At 33.9% G+C, this 13,927-nt stretch overlaps 1 protein-coding gene across 2 annotated transcripts in view; it reads right to left on the reverse strand.

Moving 5' to 3' along the window:
* The window catches only part of ARHGAP15 (Rho GTPase activating protein 15), a 634,760-nt gene that overhangs the window by 326,275 nt on the left and 294,558 nt on the right, over positions 1 to 13,927 (reverse strand). For both annotated transcript variants that reach the window (XM_064382800.1, XM_012473459.2), the window contains exons 7-8: positions 1,532 to 1,630; positions 180 to 309 (exon numbers count right to left, since the gene is read on the reverse strand). In XM_064382800.1, the coding sequence (XP_064238870.1) occupies positions 180 to 309; positions 1,532 to 1,630 (229 nt within the window). The remainder of the gene's footprint in view (positions 1 to 179; positions 310 to 1,531; positions 1,631 to 13,927) is intronic.

Consider the following 13,927-nt stretch of genomic DNA (forward strand, 5'->3'; position numbering starts at 1 on the left):
CAATGATGTGAGCAAAGTGCCCAGACTGCCCTCCAGTGCATGAATCCCTGTCCAGGAAATGGCTACGAATCTTCTACGAGTACGATGAGTTTGGCTTAACTCTCCTTTCAAAGCATTTATATTTCATAAGCACTGCATTTAGACAAACTTAAAATGAGCAAGTCAAAGAAAATACTCACTTAAAGATTTTCTGTGCTCTGGTTTCTGTTCTTTTATATCACTGTCGCAGTGACTTAGCAATTCAGTGCTGGAGGATCTTTGGATTTTGAATAATTCCAGGTTTCTTGATGGACAACTTGAATCCTTTGGCTGGAAACAGCAAATAATTAGACTAAATAATTTTACCAGAAATCAAGGATTCACCATATAGTTTTGTGGTCTATTTTGGTGTTTATGGGGAAATTTGAAGTAAGGAAATTATTTGGGGATAGGTCCTCTATGCTGAGCTGAATACTCTAATAATAGTTTATATATGTATATGGTACTTACTAAATGCTAAGCACTATACATGCATAATTCAATTAATCATTACAACAATTCTATAGAGTAGGTGGTATTATTATTATCCTTATTTTCCTTATTAAGAAAATGAGGCCAAAATAGGTAAGCAATTTGCCTAAGCCCACGCAGGTGACAAATAACCAGAATTCAAACTCTAGCAGTCTGGTCCCAGAGTCCGCCCTCAATGACAACAAACTGTGTGTACTTGTGTGTACGTATGTATGTGCACTCACACACATTCACACACACACCCCTTTAAGGGGTGTTTACCGATAATGGGAAAAGTTAATTTGTTATTTTACTTATTAAAGTGTTAGTCCCCAAATGAATATAATGAAAACCTGCAATTAAGTATCAAGAAAATCACACAGAAAATCTTTTACTATCCTATTGTATTCCATATTAAGAACAATTTTTTTCTCAAAATTTTGCAAATATTAGTTTTCTAAAATTAAATGTTCTAGAGTCTCAGTATGAAATGAGTGGTTTTAAATAAGTTCACTCTTAAAAAAACGTACTCTGAATGTATGTTTTAGGATAATTTCATGAAGTTCTAGATATGTAATTTTCATGAGAAGAACAATCTAGCTTAGCTGGAAGAATAATAAAAATCAGTACAAAGGGTTATTATTTATTGGTATTATAGCAGTGAGTGTGGTCTTAAATACATTGATATTTATTTTCAGGAATTTGCACTATGGACTGCATAAACTGAAAATGAAAAAAATTCAGTAGTTATTAAGTGCTTGTGTGCTTTTTACAGCCTCCAGTAAATGAATGTCTGTGTTATTTCAGAAAAAAAAGTAAGAATGCACTACATTTTTGAAAGAGAGAAATTAAATGACATTTAGTTCTACAAATCCTGTTTGATGAAAAGGTTTTTAGTGGATTCTATTTAAACTAAAATAACTTAAATTCTCTCAGTCCATAGGATCTATTTAAATGTGTGTGTGTGTTACATGCCCTGAGCAATAAGATTTAAATGACTACATTTTAATTAATAAAGGTAACAGCCAAAACAAATACATACCAATCTGTCAATTGCATTTTTGATAGCGTGGAACCAATCCAATATGATGAAGTCAATATCTGACTGTAGAAGGAACTCATTTCCTGATACTGTTGTGATCTGAAAAATAAAAAATCGACAGGTAAAGAAATTATGTAAGATAAATCTCTTACATGTAAAAATCCATTTTTAAAAAACACAGTTTAATACACTGAAATATTTTCTTGTATTCTAGTAATTGTCTTTCTGGGAACTGGGAGCATTTTGAACTGCTCTCTCTAAACTGTTTTTTCATGTCATAACAAATACATTATTGTTTTAATAATAGAACGATTAAGTCAGAGTAGGGCTAAAGCTGAATTACTCCAACTTAAGGAGAAATAAGCCAGGAAGTTCAGAGAACTGCAGACAGTATACACTTAAGTCAGAACCCGCAGAAAAAATGCACCCGGGTGTGTCAGAATTCATTCTGCATGTTTGCCTCTTTCCTGTCTGTCTTTTCAAATCTAATAGTATCTCTATATTTGATTTCCTTTTATGGAGGGCTCTAAAACAGATTATTTACCAAAAAGTCTAATTGCAGACTTCCAAAAGGTCATTCAGATGAATAACATTTGATTATTTCTACTTTCTTATCAGAGATCTATAGGAAAGTAATAATAAAAAAAATTTCTCCACAAAAGAAGTATATTAAAATGAAAGTTCATTTACATATTTGAACCTCTCTGGGAGAGTATTTATCAAATGAACATCCAGGTTCCTGACTCTCAGCACTGCTAAGTAGTTGGCAAGGTTTAGCGTGTAACTGTATTTTTCATTACAGTGAATCTTTTTCTCCTTAGACTTGTGAGAAAAGGATATGACCCTATAGAAACAGAGAAATACTCTAAGTTTCACACATAAAAGGCTACTTAGAGAAAAAATTGATTACAGTGGGTGTGGACACACTTTTTGTATTTGGCCATCAATCTGAACTGTGAAGATTTTCCCTTTGTATTACTGACTTTTTCTTGCAACAGGAAGATGAACATTTCCCAACTACTGTCACACAGAGTTCAGAGGTTTAGAGGACTGACATTTCAAAATACTCAATCAGGAGCCAGTCACCTCTTCTCAGCCTTCCTGGCTCTAAACAGGAGGTGAACGCTGAAATGTGGCACAGGTTCAGAAAATCACAAATCATGCTTTAGGCCATCTCTATAATTCTATCATTAAAGTGACAATTATTACCCCAAATGGCTCATTCTGAAGGTTTCAAGGATTCTTATGGCAGCATTTAATGACAATGATTTTGAGCTTTCTAAAGAAATCTGTTACATATTTGCACATATATTCATTTGTCATTTGTTTTTAGAAAAACTCTATAGAGATTCAACATTAATCAGTACTGCAAAGCAACCATTGTTGATTGAGATGGGTTCCAATATCAAGTGTGGTCTCTAAAACTGTAAGGAAAGGAACTGTCTAAAGTGTATGTAATTATAGGAAGTGAAAGATTGAAAATTAATAGGATTTAATTGCCCACACTAGAATTTGACAGATCACTGGGGCCAATCATTTTTTCTCTCTCTTTTTAAAATGATACTGCATATAAGATTTAGGATGGCTCAAAACAGTCTTCTGTTTTATGTATCCAGTAAAAGACAGTTAAGGTGATGTTTGCCTAATTATCTGAACACCATTGCAATGTTCTCTACTCAGATAAAGTTCCAAATGTTTACTTTATACAATGTTGCCTCAGAAATTGTAATCTAAAAATATAAGATCATTTCTAACTAACACAAGAAAACTAGTAATGTCCTTGACCTCTACCTTCATCCTAATCTATAGTTAAATATTTTGATTATGAATGTATTTCTAACATCATAATTTGTAAACATACACAAAGACAAATGAATTAGCCAAAGCACAATGTACAATATAATATTTCTCTGCCAGTATAAATAAACCATTATTAAAATTATAAAAAGAAACAACATTTAAAAAGTATGAGAAACAAACATAATTAGATTTACTATATTATGAGGGTTTACGGAAGAGCCAACATAGTTCAGCTTTCAGTCTAGTAAATTCAAACAGTGATAAAATATAAGTACTTTAGCAGTGCATTTGCATTTTTGGTGCATGCTATGCAATGCAAAGGGGATCTTACATTGCTAACACAACCAAAAGCAAAATGTATTTTAAAAGTTCCTTTGTCCAAATATATTACTGCATTAATCATACATAATCAGTGATTTACGAATTCATTTTGAGAAGTTAGATCAGAGAGCTATATAAATGCAATTCATTCAAAACATGCTATCAGAGAGATACAGTTCACATCCTTTCCTCTGTCTTCCCACTAATCTTTCGAGTTACCAGGCAGTCTGGAGAAGTCTGCTACTGCTCTCTACAGTTTAAATGCATCCACTTCTTAATTACAGTCAGTAATTGACTTTGTTCTGCTCTATTCCAGTCACTCACAAAAAAGTAGTTTCAAAATCTTTGACTGGTAAAGCCCATTTAATTCAGGTTCCTCAATTCACTTTTTTACTTTACTTCTCTAGGATTTCTGATAAATGGTTTGCTGAATCATATTTGCACTTTGAACAATCGAATTTCCAACACTCTTGGGGAAAAAAGACATCAGTAAAGAATGTTAGCTTTGACTAAACCTTTTGATTGAACAACTTATTACGACAATCCAAAGTAATGTATAACAGAGATAAAGGCTTTGATATTAAGCTGTGCTAATGTACTCTTTCTATATCATGTTTTGCCTCCGTGACAGATGCTAGGGTGAGGGAATGAAGGAAGAACTTACAGAAAGCATAACAGGTTTAGATAAGAGATGCTGGCCTCCATCTTGCTTAGAAACCTACTTTAAGCAAATGTTTCTTGACATCCCTCATCACCACAAGGTCGTATTTTGAAGGAATATATCAGAGCACCAAAGTAGCCTTAATGAAGTGGGCCAGTGTCAATAATAAACATCTTTAAGTATCCATCTGGGAAAATTTGTCTTGAACTTCTTCATACTAAATAATAGTCCATCTGAATTCTTGCTGGTAAGAAATTTATGCCCAAGAAATTATAGAAGCATGTCCACTGAGCAACGTGCAGAGTGGGCACATTCCTTAAGGCTTTCAGGGATTAATTCAACAGTAGTTTTCACGTGGGCTTAGAACAGTCTGTGTCCTTTTTACAGTTCCTCTAAATATGGAGGCAGGTAGACACAAGTACAGACTTCACTGATAAGAGATGAAGAGTGAAGAAATTTGTGTTTTAGATTTTAATTAAATGAAGTTTTCTTATGCTAATTTGAAGCATCTTAAAAGAGTTTAAATAGTGTTTACGTATTGTTCTTTTAAATATTGTCAATTAAGATTTAAGTATTATTCGTTTAAATATTGTCAATTAAGTACCACTCTCATCAATATTCATTCTGGCAGTAAGATTTTATACTATTAGATTTTAATTTAAATGAGAAAATAATGTGTAGAATAGCATTTATACCATTACAAATTTCCATACTTTTGTTTACTAGAATATAAATAAAATCTTTCTTAGAACTTAACTTTTTCTGATTATAAGAATAATACTTTATTGTGTAGAATTTGGGAAAAATAAAGATAACAAAGAATCAAAATTATGCATAGCTACAAAAAGTAAACATTGTTGGTATTTTAATTTAGTTATTGCCAGTCTTTTTATAAATAATAACCAAACAGATAAAATGATCAATGATATAGATACCTCATCAGCAAAACATATTTCATGGTTAAATATTACCAGCTTCTTTTTCAATTGACTTCAGATGCACATGGGGAGATTACCAAAGATGTAAGAGGTAATGAGTGACAGGGTGCTCCTCTCTGTTTGAGAGCCCCACCCTTCCAATTACAGAATAAATCCCACAAATAATTTTGTGTACAGAAGACTAGAGAGGATGTGTTCATGACGGAACATCCTACTAATCATTAACAATGACAGATTAAGCATCCATTAAGTACAAGGCACATTGCTAGAAGCTAGGGATACACAGCCCCCACTCTCAAGAGCTCACAATCTGTTTGGATAAATAGGACATATGCATATACAGATAAATAACAATAGAAAATAGCTTATACTGAGTCCCAATGTGAGTGGCACACACAATGCTCATGTCAAGATTTCAGAGGAGGGAGTAATTACTGCAGGCACATTTACATCATGAAAGTATGCATAAACTGGTGGTCATGATATGTTATTCTTTAAAGGTTGATTGTATCAGAACTTTAGTATATTAAGGATGTGAATACCACCACTTGGTATGCAAAGTGATATCAGCTTTAATGATCTCAAAGCACATAATAAACATTCTCCAAATGCAGCTTCCCTCCACTATCATAAAGTAATTTTGCAAATGAAGAAAATGAAGCAAATGAGGAAAATGAGAATGCCATTCTATCAAATTGGCATCATTTTAAATGATAAAATTAAGAGATTACAAAGATCTTGATTTCTAGTTCACTGGTTCTTAGCAAACAGTTGTATACAGTTAAGAACTGTGTGTTTGAACGGGGAAAGGGCTGTGATAATTTGGTTTCAGTTAGGAAATTTGGAATAGCAACTTTAGACAAAGTTGCCTCTTTCCTTGCAGTTACGCTAAAGATAGCCCGATTTTAAAAGATCATGCAAAATCCTTACGCTGATTTTCCTTTCCAAAAACAAGCACTGTCTTGCTATGAAAAAATATATCTAAAACTAAATTGGGTTATCTAAAACTCCTTCAAATCCTAGAAAGGACTAAAGCAATCCTATACTTGAACAAATATCTTTCACATTTTGATTAGAACCTAAGGAGGGACTATTCCATCTTAATGAAACTGAAATGGTATGTAGGAAATGTATAATAAAATATGCCAAATATCCAAAGATCTCTAAAACATGTTAAATAATATGGCTACAGTGGTTCTAGAAATACATGGATAAGAGGAATGGAATTTAATTGCTATTATGTTTAGAGATACTTTGGACTTCATTATAGAAGTTTTATATTTGAATTAAATTAAGTAAAAATAAAAAGTTATATCAAAATACACTGTTTATTTGAAGTGAATATGCATTATTTTTTGTGATAGTAATTTTGTCCATATCTGTATTCAATACTCCCAGCAGAAAATATACACATTATAGGGAGATATCAAGACCTAAAATTGAAGTAATAATGCTTAAAAACACACACACAGATTCACATTTTTTCATCTTGTATCACTCCACATTTGATACAGCTGATCAAGTGAAGGTTGTCACGGTTATACTATTAGCTAAATTACTTGGTCTCAAAGGTGTTTATGACCACCAAAGAAATTACACTATCAGGCTGAATGTCTGTCTCAAATTACAGTCTGGTTTGAGGAATTTCTAACATTTTTCTTAACATGTTGAGCAAAGTTAAAATTAAACTAAGGGTAAAATATCAGTTAGATGTAAAAGGTCTTCAATTTGCCTTTCCAGAAATGTTACTTGTTAAAGCATTTTGTGAGAAAGTATCTGCCTTGTGTTCCCAATGTTGCTAGATGTTAAGTAAATATATGCTGATTACAAAAAAAAAGTTGCTTTGGCAACTCTCTTATTAAAATGCATTTGTAATCCCCATCTGTCATGAAAGTTTTGAAAACTTTGTTTACTTTGGATAGCAGCCTTATCCAGGGTTACCCTAGCAAACAATGATAGCAGTCTTCAAAAGTTGCATGAGGAACAAGCCACTAGGGATCCATTTTTGTTTTAATTGGCACACACAGACACTTTTCTGGTCTGTCAAGAAGATCAAGCTAATATGCATGGAGGGTGTTATATTCTCAGCTTTGGGGAGCAGTAAAGCTCCCTTTATTTAAGTAATTTAAATGATAGACTGCAAAAACTTTGCAAGTCAGAAAAATGTTTTATACTTTCTTAGGGAATATTTGTTTTAAGCAACGGAAAATGTTCTACATATCTAAAGATGTTGAACCTTATGTTATAATTACTCTGTTTCTTCTGACTCTGTGAAATGTTCCTAAATCCACATGCTACTAAATAAACCAGGCCACCAATGGATCCAGCATTTCCACAACTCCCCCTGTGTTAACAAATGTCCGTTCATTAATTTCCAGATGTTTATTGGATATGTTTTCAATGTGTTTGGGGTTGATTGATTTGCATGTACATTTATTGGAACCCTCAGTGGTGTCATCATATCAAAATAACCTGCCCATGTAAGCAATCTCTTATTAATGGAAAGTAAACACACGTTGGGCTACGTACACGACAGATCTCCAGTGCATTCCAAAGTCTAAGGTTTAAGGCCAACCTTTCAAGAAACAATGCTTTTTAAGTGAAATTGAGCTGTACTTTGACACCCAAATAATTTGGTCCATGTATCTGTACCACAGAGATTTGTTCTGCATAATAAAATTGGCCCTGTAGTGAACATTCATACCCCATATTACTTTCCCACTCTACCTTTCGGTTTAACAAATATCTAAACCCCAAATTTATTTCAAACAAACAAGCCAAAAAAAAACCCCTCATGTTTATTCTTTTATCTGTGTTAAAATATTTTAAGTACTGAGAAACAGTCTTCTCAATATTCATGAAAGAATACTATCCAAGTAATTAGTAGATAGTTTAGCAGTTTCCACAGTTCTGCAGCAGCTACACCAAAACTTTTGCCTGTGGTGCTCATAGGAAATAAACGACTGAAAAAGAGACTAATCGAAGCAGTTGGTGTATAAAGATATCAACTTAGACTTTTATTGCTCTTAATTTTTAAACTTGGGGGCAATACTTGTCTGTAGATACATGAAACATCCTGGGACTTGTCACCACCAGTCACTCCCTGCCAACCACAGATCACCTTCTTGCCTGAGCTATATTCACTGTGTTCAGTTACTCATCTAGTCACATGACACTTGGGAATCTGCTGCCCCCATCGTCTTCAAATTGGAATTATTTTTTATTATTACTGTCCTTATGTAGGTAATGTTCAATTTTAAAAATTTCAATAAATTCAAAAGTGTAACATAAAATCTCCCTTTCTTCAAGATATACTGAATTGTCTCTTTATACATATCTTTCTGACCCATGAGGAAATATTATGTATGTTTATATTTTAATGAAAATATGTGTACTATTATGAAATTTTTAATGCATTTTACTATCTATTCTACCATCATCTCTCATGAGAATTTAGTTATAATATCCCTGCTTTCTTGTCTCATCCATGTTTTTCCCTGAAATCCATACTATACATTGTAGCCAAAGTGATCTCCCTGAAACTGGATTTGATCATCCCATTCCTCTGCTTGATATAATTGTGAGGCTCCCCACAGCTGTTGCAGTGCAGTGCAGATTCTTTAATTTGGCCTGCCAGCCCCTGTGTGCTCTGGCACTGACCAACTCTGCAGTTCCCCAGCTCCACATTTTCCTCTGCATCTCTACCATCCAGCCATACTGATTTTTTTTCCTTTGGTTTCCCAGCTGTCCCATACTAATTCTCAGTTCTTCCCTTAGAGCAGGGTGTTCCTGCTGCCTAGACCCCTTTGACATCCTCTGTCATATCATTCAAATCAATTGAGATGTCACCTTTCCAGTAAAGGCTTCTCTGAAATTGATATTCCCCCAAGAGTACTCATACCATCCTGCTTCTCCTTTATCATAGCACAAATTGGTCTATGTTCCATTGCCTTGTTGGTCTTCCTGTTCCTCCAACTATGCTATAATTCTGAGGCCAATGACAATTGTCTACATGCATGGCTGAACAACTGATACATAAGGAAGACTAAGAAAATAATAAATAGACAAATCTTATCTATTTTATTCATTTCAGTGAATGCATTGTATTTCGTTGTTTGGTATGCCATAATATATTTAACTCATTGCTGTCATAAAACTTTGAAGGTTCCAATACAATTGCATTCTTTCAGGTAATATAAGGAATGTAATCTTGACATCTACTGAAAACACTTCATGAAAGTAGAATAGGCAAACTATTTTGAAGATTGAGAGTAGCAGTCTGAAGATCACATTTTCCCAGCAGTCAACAATTCCTAGACATCAGACAATAGGATTAAACTTGGAAGGGCTGGAAAGCACAAGAGTCATTTGTATTTCAATGCTTATTCTTAAAATAGATTGTTCTTGATTATATTCCAAAGTCACCCAAATATTTTACAGGGATCATCTACACTAGATCATCCAAGAATCTCACCCGAAATACAGGTTTTTGGAGTTGGGAGTTGACAGTATGGGAATTGGAATATAAGTTCAAAATTTAAAAGAGTGAATCCTTAGGTTAATGGGTCAAGTCTTTAGAGAACCTCAGTGATGCAAAGATGCTCGTTGCTGTCCATCAACATTGTAGCCATTAATTTTACAAGAACACCATTAATACTAATAAATAAGCAAACTGTGGGAGGAGGTGGCAGTAGTTACGTTGTTAATAATATTTAGAAGTATTAGCTAACTTTAAGATACAGTGACTTAAGCAGAAGTAGGTATTGTTGCCACTAGTTTATTACTCACACATGTCCCTTATTAATAAGTACTGAGAGTACACAACGAGAATAAAAGATGTTACAGTATGTATCTTTATGCTTTTGTAACTTATTTGGCCATGATTCTGAGTGTTTATAAAACATTCAAGAATTGTTCCATGTCTACTTACATTAATGAGAACACCTGTTAGCTTTAGTGCTGTACAGACTTATTTGCATTAGATTCAGGTTTTCACATACTGTACCTCACTTTTTGAAACAATTAGATGCTTATAGAGAAATATAGCTAAGTGAAAAGCAGCAGCTTGAATGCCTTCCGGCTCAAGACAATTCAACTCCAGGTTTCAGTGAAAAACAAAAATCTGCTCAATTACAATACTGACACTTAGAAGTGAATGTAGGTGTATTTCATAATTTTACATTCAGAGAACAGAAGATACGTATGAAAATCTGTGCTTTAATCATCAAGTAAAATTATAGCCAAATGAGGCAGTTTCCAAACAAGGATGCCAACAAGTAAGGAATGGCAATGTCACCACAACATAGATTCTCTGCAATCTTGGGAACTTGCTTCCCAAAGTTGACCTCTTAACTGATTTCCAGAAGCTGGATAACTCCAGCCGGTCTTCTGACTGAGTGAGGAAATCTGCAGATCCTGTCCCACCTTGTGTTGTTTCCAACACTTTGCCAAAGAGAGCTTTCTATGACAGAGCTGAAAGGAGCAAAGGAGCTGAGGACTCTCTTTGAGTCAATCATTTCTGGGCTATGGTTCACAGCACAGCCAGAACATACCAACCTAGGAGATGCACCACAATTTCCTTACAGAAGCCCACAAGTCTGTCTTATTCATTACTCACAACTTTTATAGGTCTCACTCTATTGACCCATCTGTCTGCTACTTCTAGGATGCTAAGGCTTCTGGGATTTAAATATTTTCAGTTATTGAAAAGGGAACACTTGAGCACATCTATGGATTCACAGCCTCTATTATCATCATTATATTTAAGAGGTGCAATATTTACATAAAAATAACTCAGGTGGTGATATATTCTAAAGATAAATGAGTATTTGTGATCTGAAAAAGCATGATTTATAAGTATTTTCTCAGATATAAACAGTGCACCTTTGTACTATACTAGTAAACAGATTAGCCCAGGCACACATAAACTGTTCCCATGGGATTTCTGATACTCTGTCCTGGGAAATAATAGAACTGGGAATGGCTCTTGCAGAGTTTGTGGCTCACAAGAAAGAATGGTATCTATTTCCTCCTTGGCTGTCAAGTTATATAATCTGGATAGAGAAACAAATATTAGGTGGAGATTTGGGAACTAACCAGTGAATTCTTTTATATAGAATCCAAACTACATAATTCAAGAAGTAAGTAATACTAAAAACTTACTTTTGGTGTCTCATAATTTTGAAATTGTGTTTAACCAAGAGCTTGACAATCTAGATTTTGCTCTCCATGAAGGAGCATGATCATTCTTTAGAAATGATTAGCTATCTGTGTAATTAGGATTTTCATGAATGAGTACTAATGTTTCTTTTTCCATGAATGATAGGCTTAAATAAATTGAAAATGTTGAAAATTTTCTTCTGAGAATGTGGAAAACTTGTAATTCTTCTGTTTGGAGAAAATTCCTAACTGCTTATTCAAAAAGGTTATCTTTAAACCAAACATGAAAAAGCATCTGACATTTCCAAAACTATGGTTAGTGGTTTATAAGATATATAGTACATACATACATATAATATGTTCATATATTATATATATCGCTATATATGATATATATAAGTATATCACATATATTGATCTATATCATGATATAGTGCTATATTTCATATATAGTGAGATATATCATATATGTACGTATGTGCTATAAAGTGATATATGCATATTATATAAATTATATATAATGTACATATTATGTAAATAAATTATATAAATAGTACATATGTACATATGTGTTCTCTTTCTAAATATATGTATATTTAGAAAGAGAATACAACAGAAAGAGAGAATTTAATGGTATTTTTATAAAAATAAACCACCTGTGACTCTATAATAGACAATGACATCTGTCAATTGAGCAACAGGCCACCCACCGAATGAGACATCTGGAATGCCAAATGTGTGCAAAAATACCTTAACAATCCTTACTCCCCAAAGCTAAACGACATTTATATTGAAATATTACCACTTAAAGATGCTAGACTTCTAAAAAATATATTGGTAGCACTATCAATAGGGTGACTCCATAATTTATTGTTGAAACTATGATAATTCTAAAGGCAAAAGGCACTGTTAATAATCATACCAGGACAATAGGTGTAAACTGGGCCTATTTTGTGTCTCTGGGACATAGGGATCACTGGTCATCACATACAACAGTGGGAGTCATTTAACAACCATTTAGGTGCCTAGTGAATACCTGCCATTGCTCCAATTCTAAGAACTGTGACGTACACAAAAAAGTTAGCATTGACCCTTCCTCTGAATAATCTTCTAATCTAGTGTGAGAAAAGACCAGCATGGGAAAACAATTAGAAACAACAATTAAATCATGATTCAAGATGGGACACATAATGGTTTTTATGAAGGAAACCATAATTTCCTTGAGGGTATAATGGAGGACTCAGAAAAGAATGTTGGAGAATGATCTTAAAAGGATGGATGAGATTTAGTAGAAGAAAAGGCAGGATAAGAGGACAACACAGGTGAAAGAAAAAGCTTGTACAAAGATCCAGAGGAAGGGAAGAATCTAGCATCTCTTAAGGACATGAAGAATCTGTTCCTACACCCTCTTTGTAGACTCTTTTCCCTTCTTCACTCATCCCTTAAATAAAGGTGTTACACCAAGCATTTTCCTGTAGGACATGATTCTTCTCCCTTACAGACACACTATGGAATTATCTTACACCATTTCTCATTTTTTTAAAGTTAGAGTTGTAAAATGGATAGATCCCTAATGTGTATCTCTAGTTCAATTCAAAACAGCATGATTTCTGATCTGTTAAAATTTGGACCAATGTGACCTCCTTACTGCCAGACAATATAGTTGCAGTCCATTCTTTATATCCACTCTTGAGTAAACTCCTAAGTTGACTGATATCAACTTTGTCCTTGGAGATCTCTGTAAGTCTGATTCTCACATTCACTAGTACCTGAAAGAGTCAGACCCTGGGAATAGGGCCTAGTAGTCTGTTTGTTTACAGAGCTCCACGGGTGATTTGAAAATTATGCTGCATTGCAGTCTGCTGCTCTAGACCATGGAAAGATGACCTACCTAAATCCATATCTGTCACGTGCCACTTAAAAGCCAGTGAATGGATCCCTTTTATCCTCAGGATAAAACCTAAAATCTTTAATGTATGTTGCCAAACATTTCATCTTTATCTCTCTGTCTCCAATCTTTTCAATTCCTCTACTTACTAATGGCATAACTTTGAACAATTCATTAAAAAACTTTGTGTTTCTATATTCTCACCTATAACCTGAGAAAAACATTAATACCTACCTTATAGCAATTATAAGGCCTATATAAAATATAATCCAGGAGAAGAACTTAACATAGTACCTGGTACACCCTTAGCACTTAAAAATGTTATTATTTGATTTGATTTACTGACTGATTCATTGATTGTCACCTGGATTTTGCAAACTCCATCTCTTCATTTGGGAAAGTACTCAGACATAGCCTATTCAGCAAAGTCTTTTATAATATCTAGAGGTCAGAAAAGAAGTATCCCTTCAGCAGTCTGTACTAACTTCAGAATGGTGTGCATCTCACTATTGTACACATCCAGTGTCTTGACCTTTCAACACGATAAACTCCCTGACCACAAAAACCACATGTCCCTGCACTCAGCCAAGTACCTGGAGTAGCACCAGCTCTCAATAAAGGGGTATAGA

Source organism: Aotus nancymaae, unplaced genomic scaffold (genome assembly GCF_030222135.1).
Source record: "Aotus nancymaae isolate 86718 unplaced genomic scaffold, 86718_ANA_hifiasm-v0.15.2.pri h1tg000029l, whole genome shotgun sequence".
NCBI classification, from domain to species: domain Eukaryota; kingdom Metazoa; phylum Chordata; class Mammalia; order Primates; family Aotidae; genus Aotus; species Aotus nancymaae.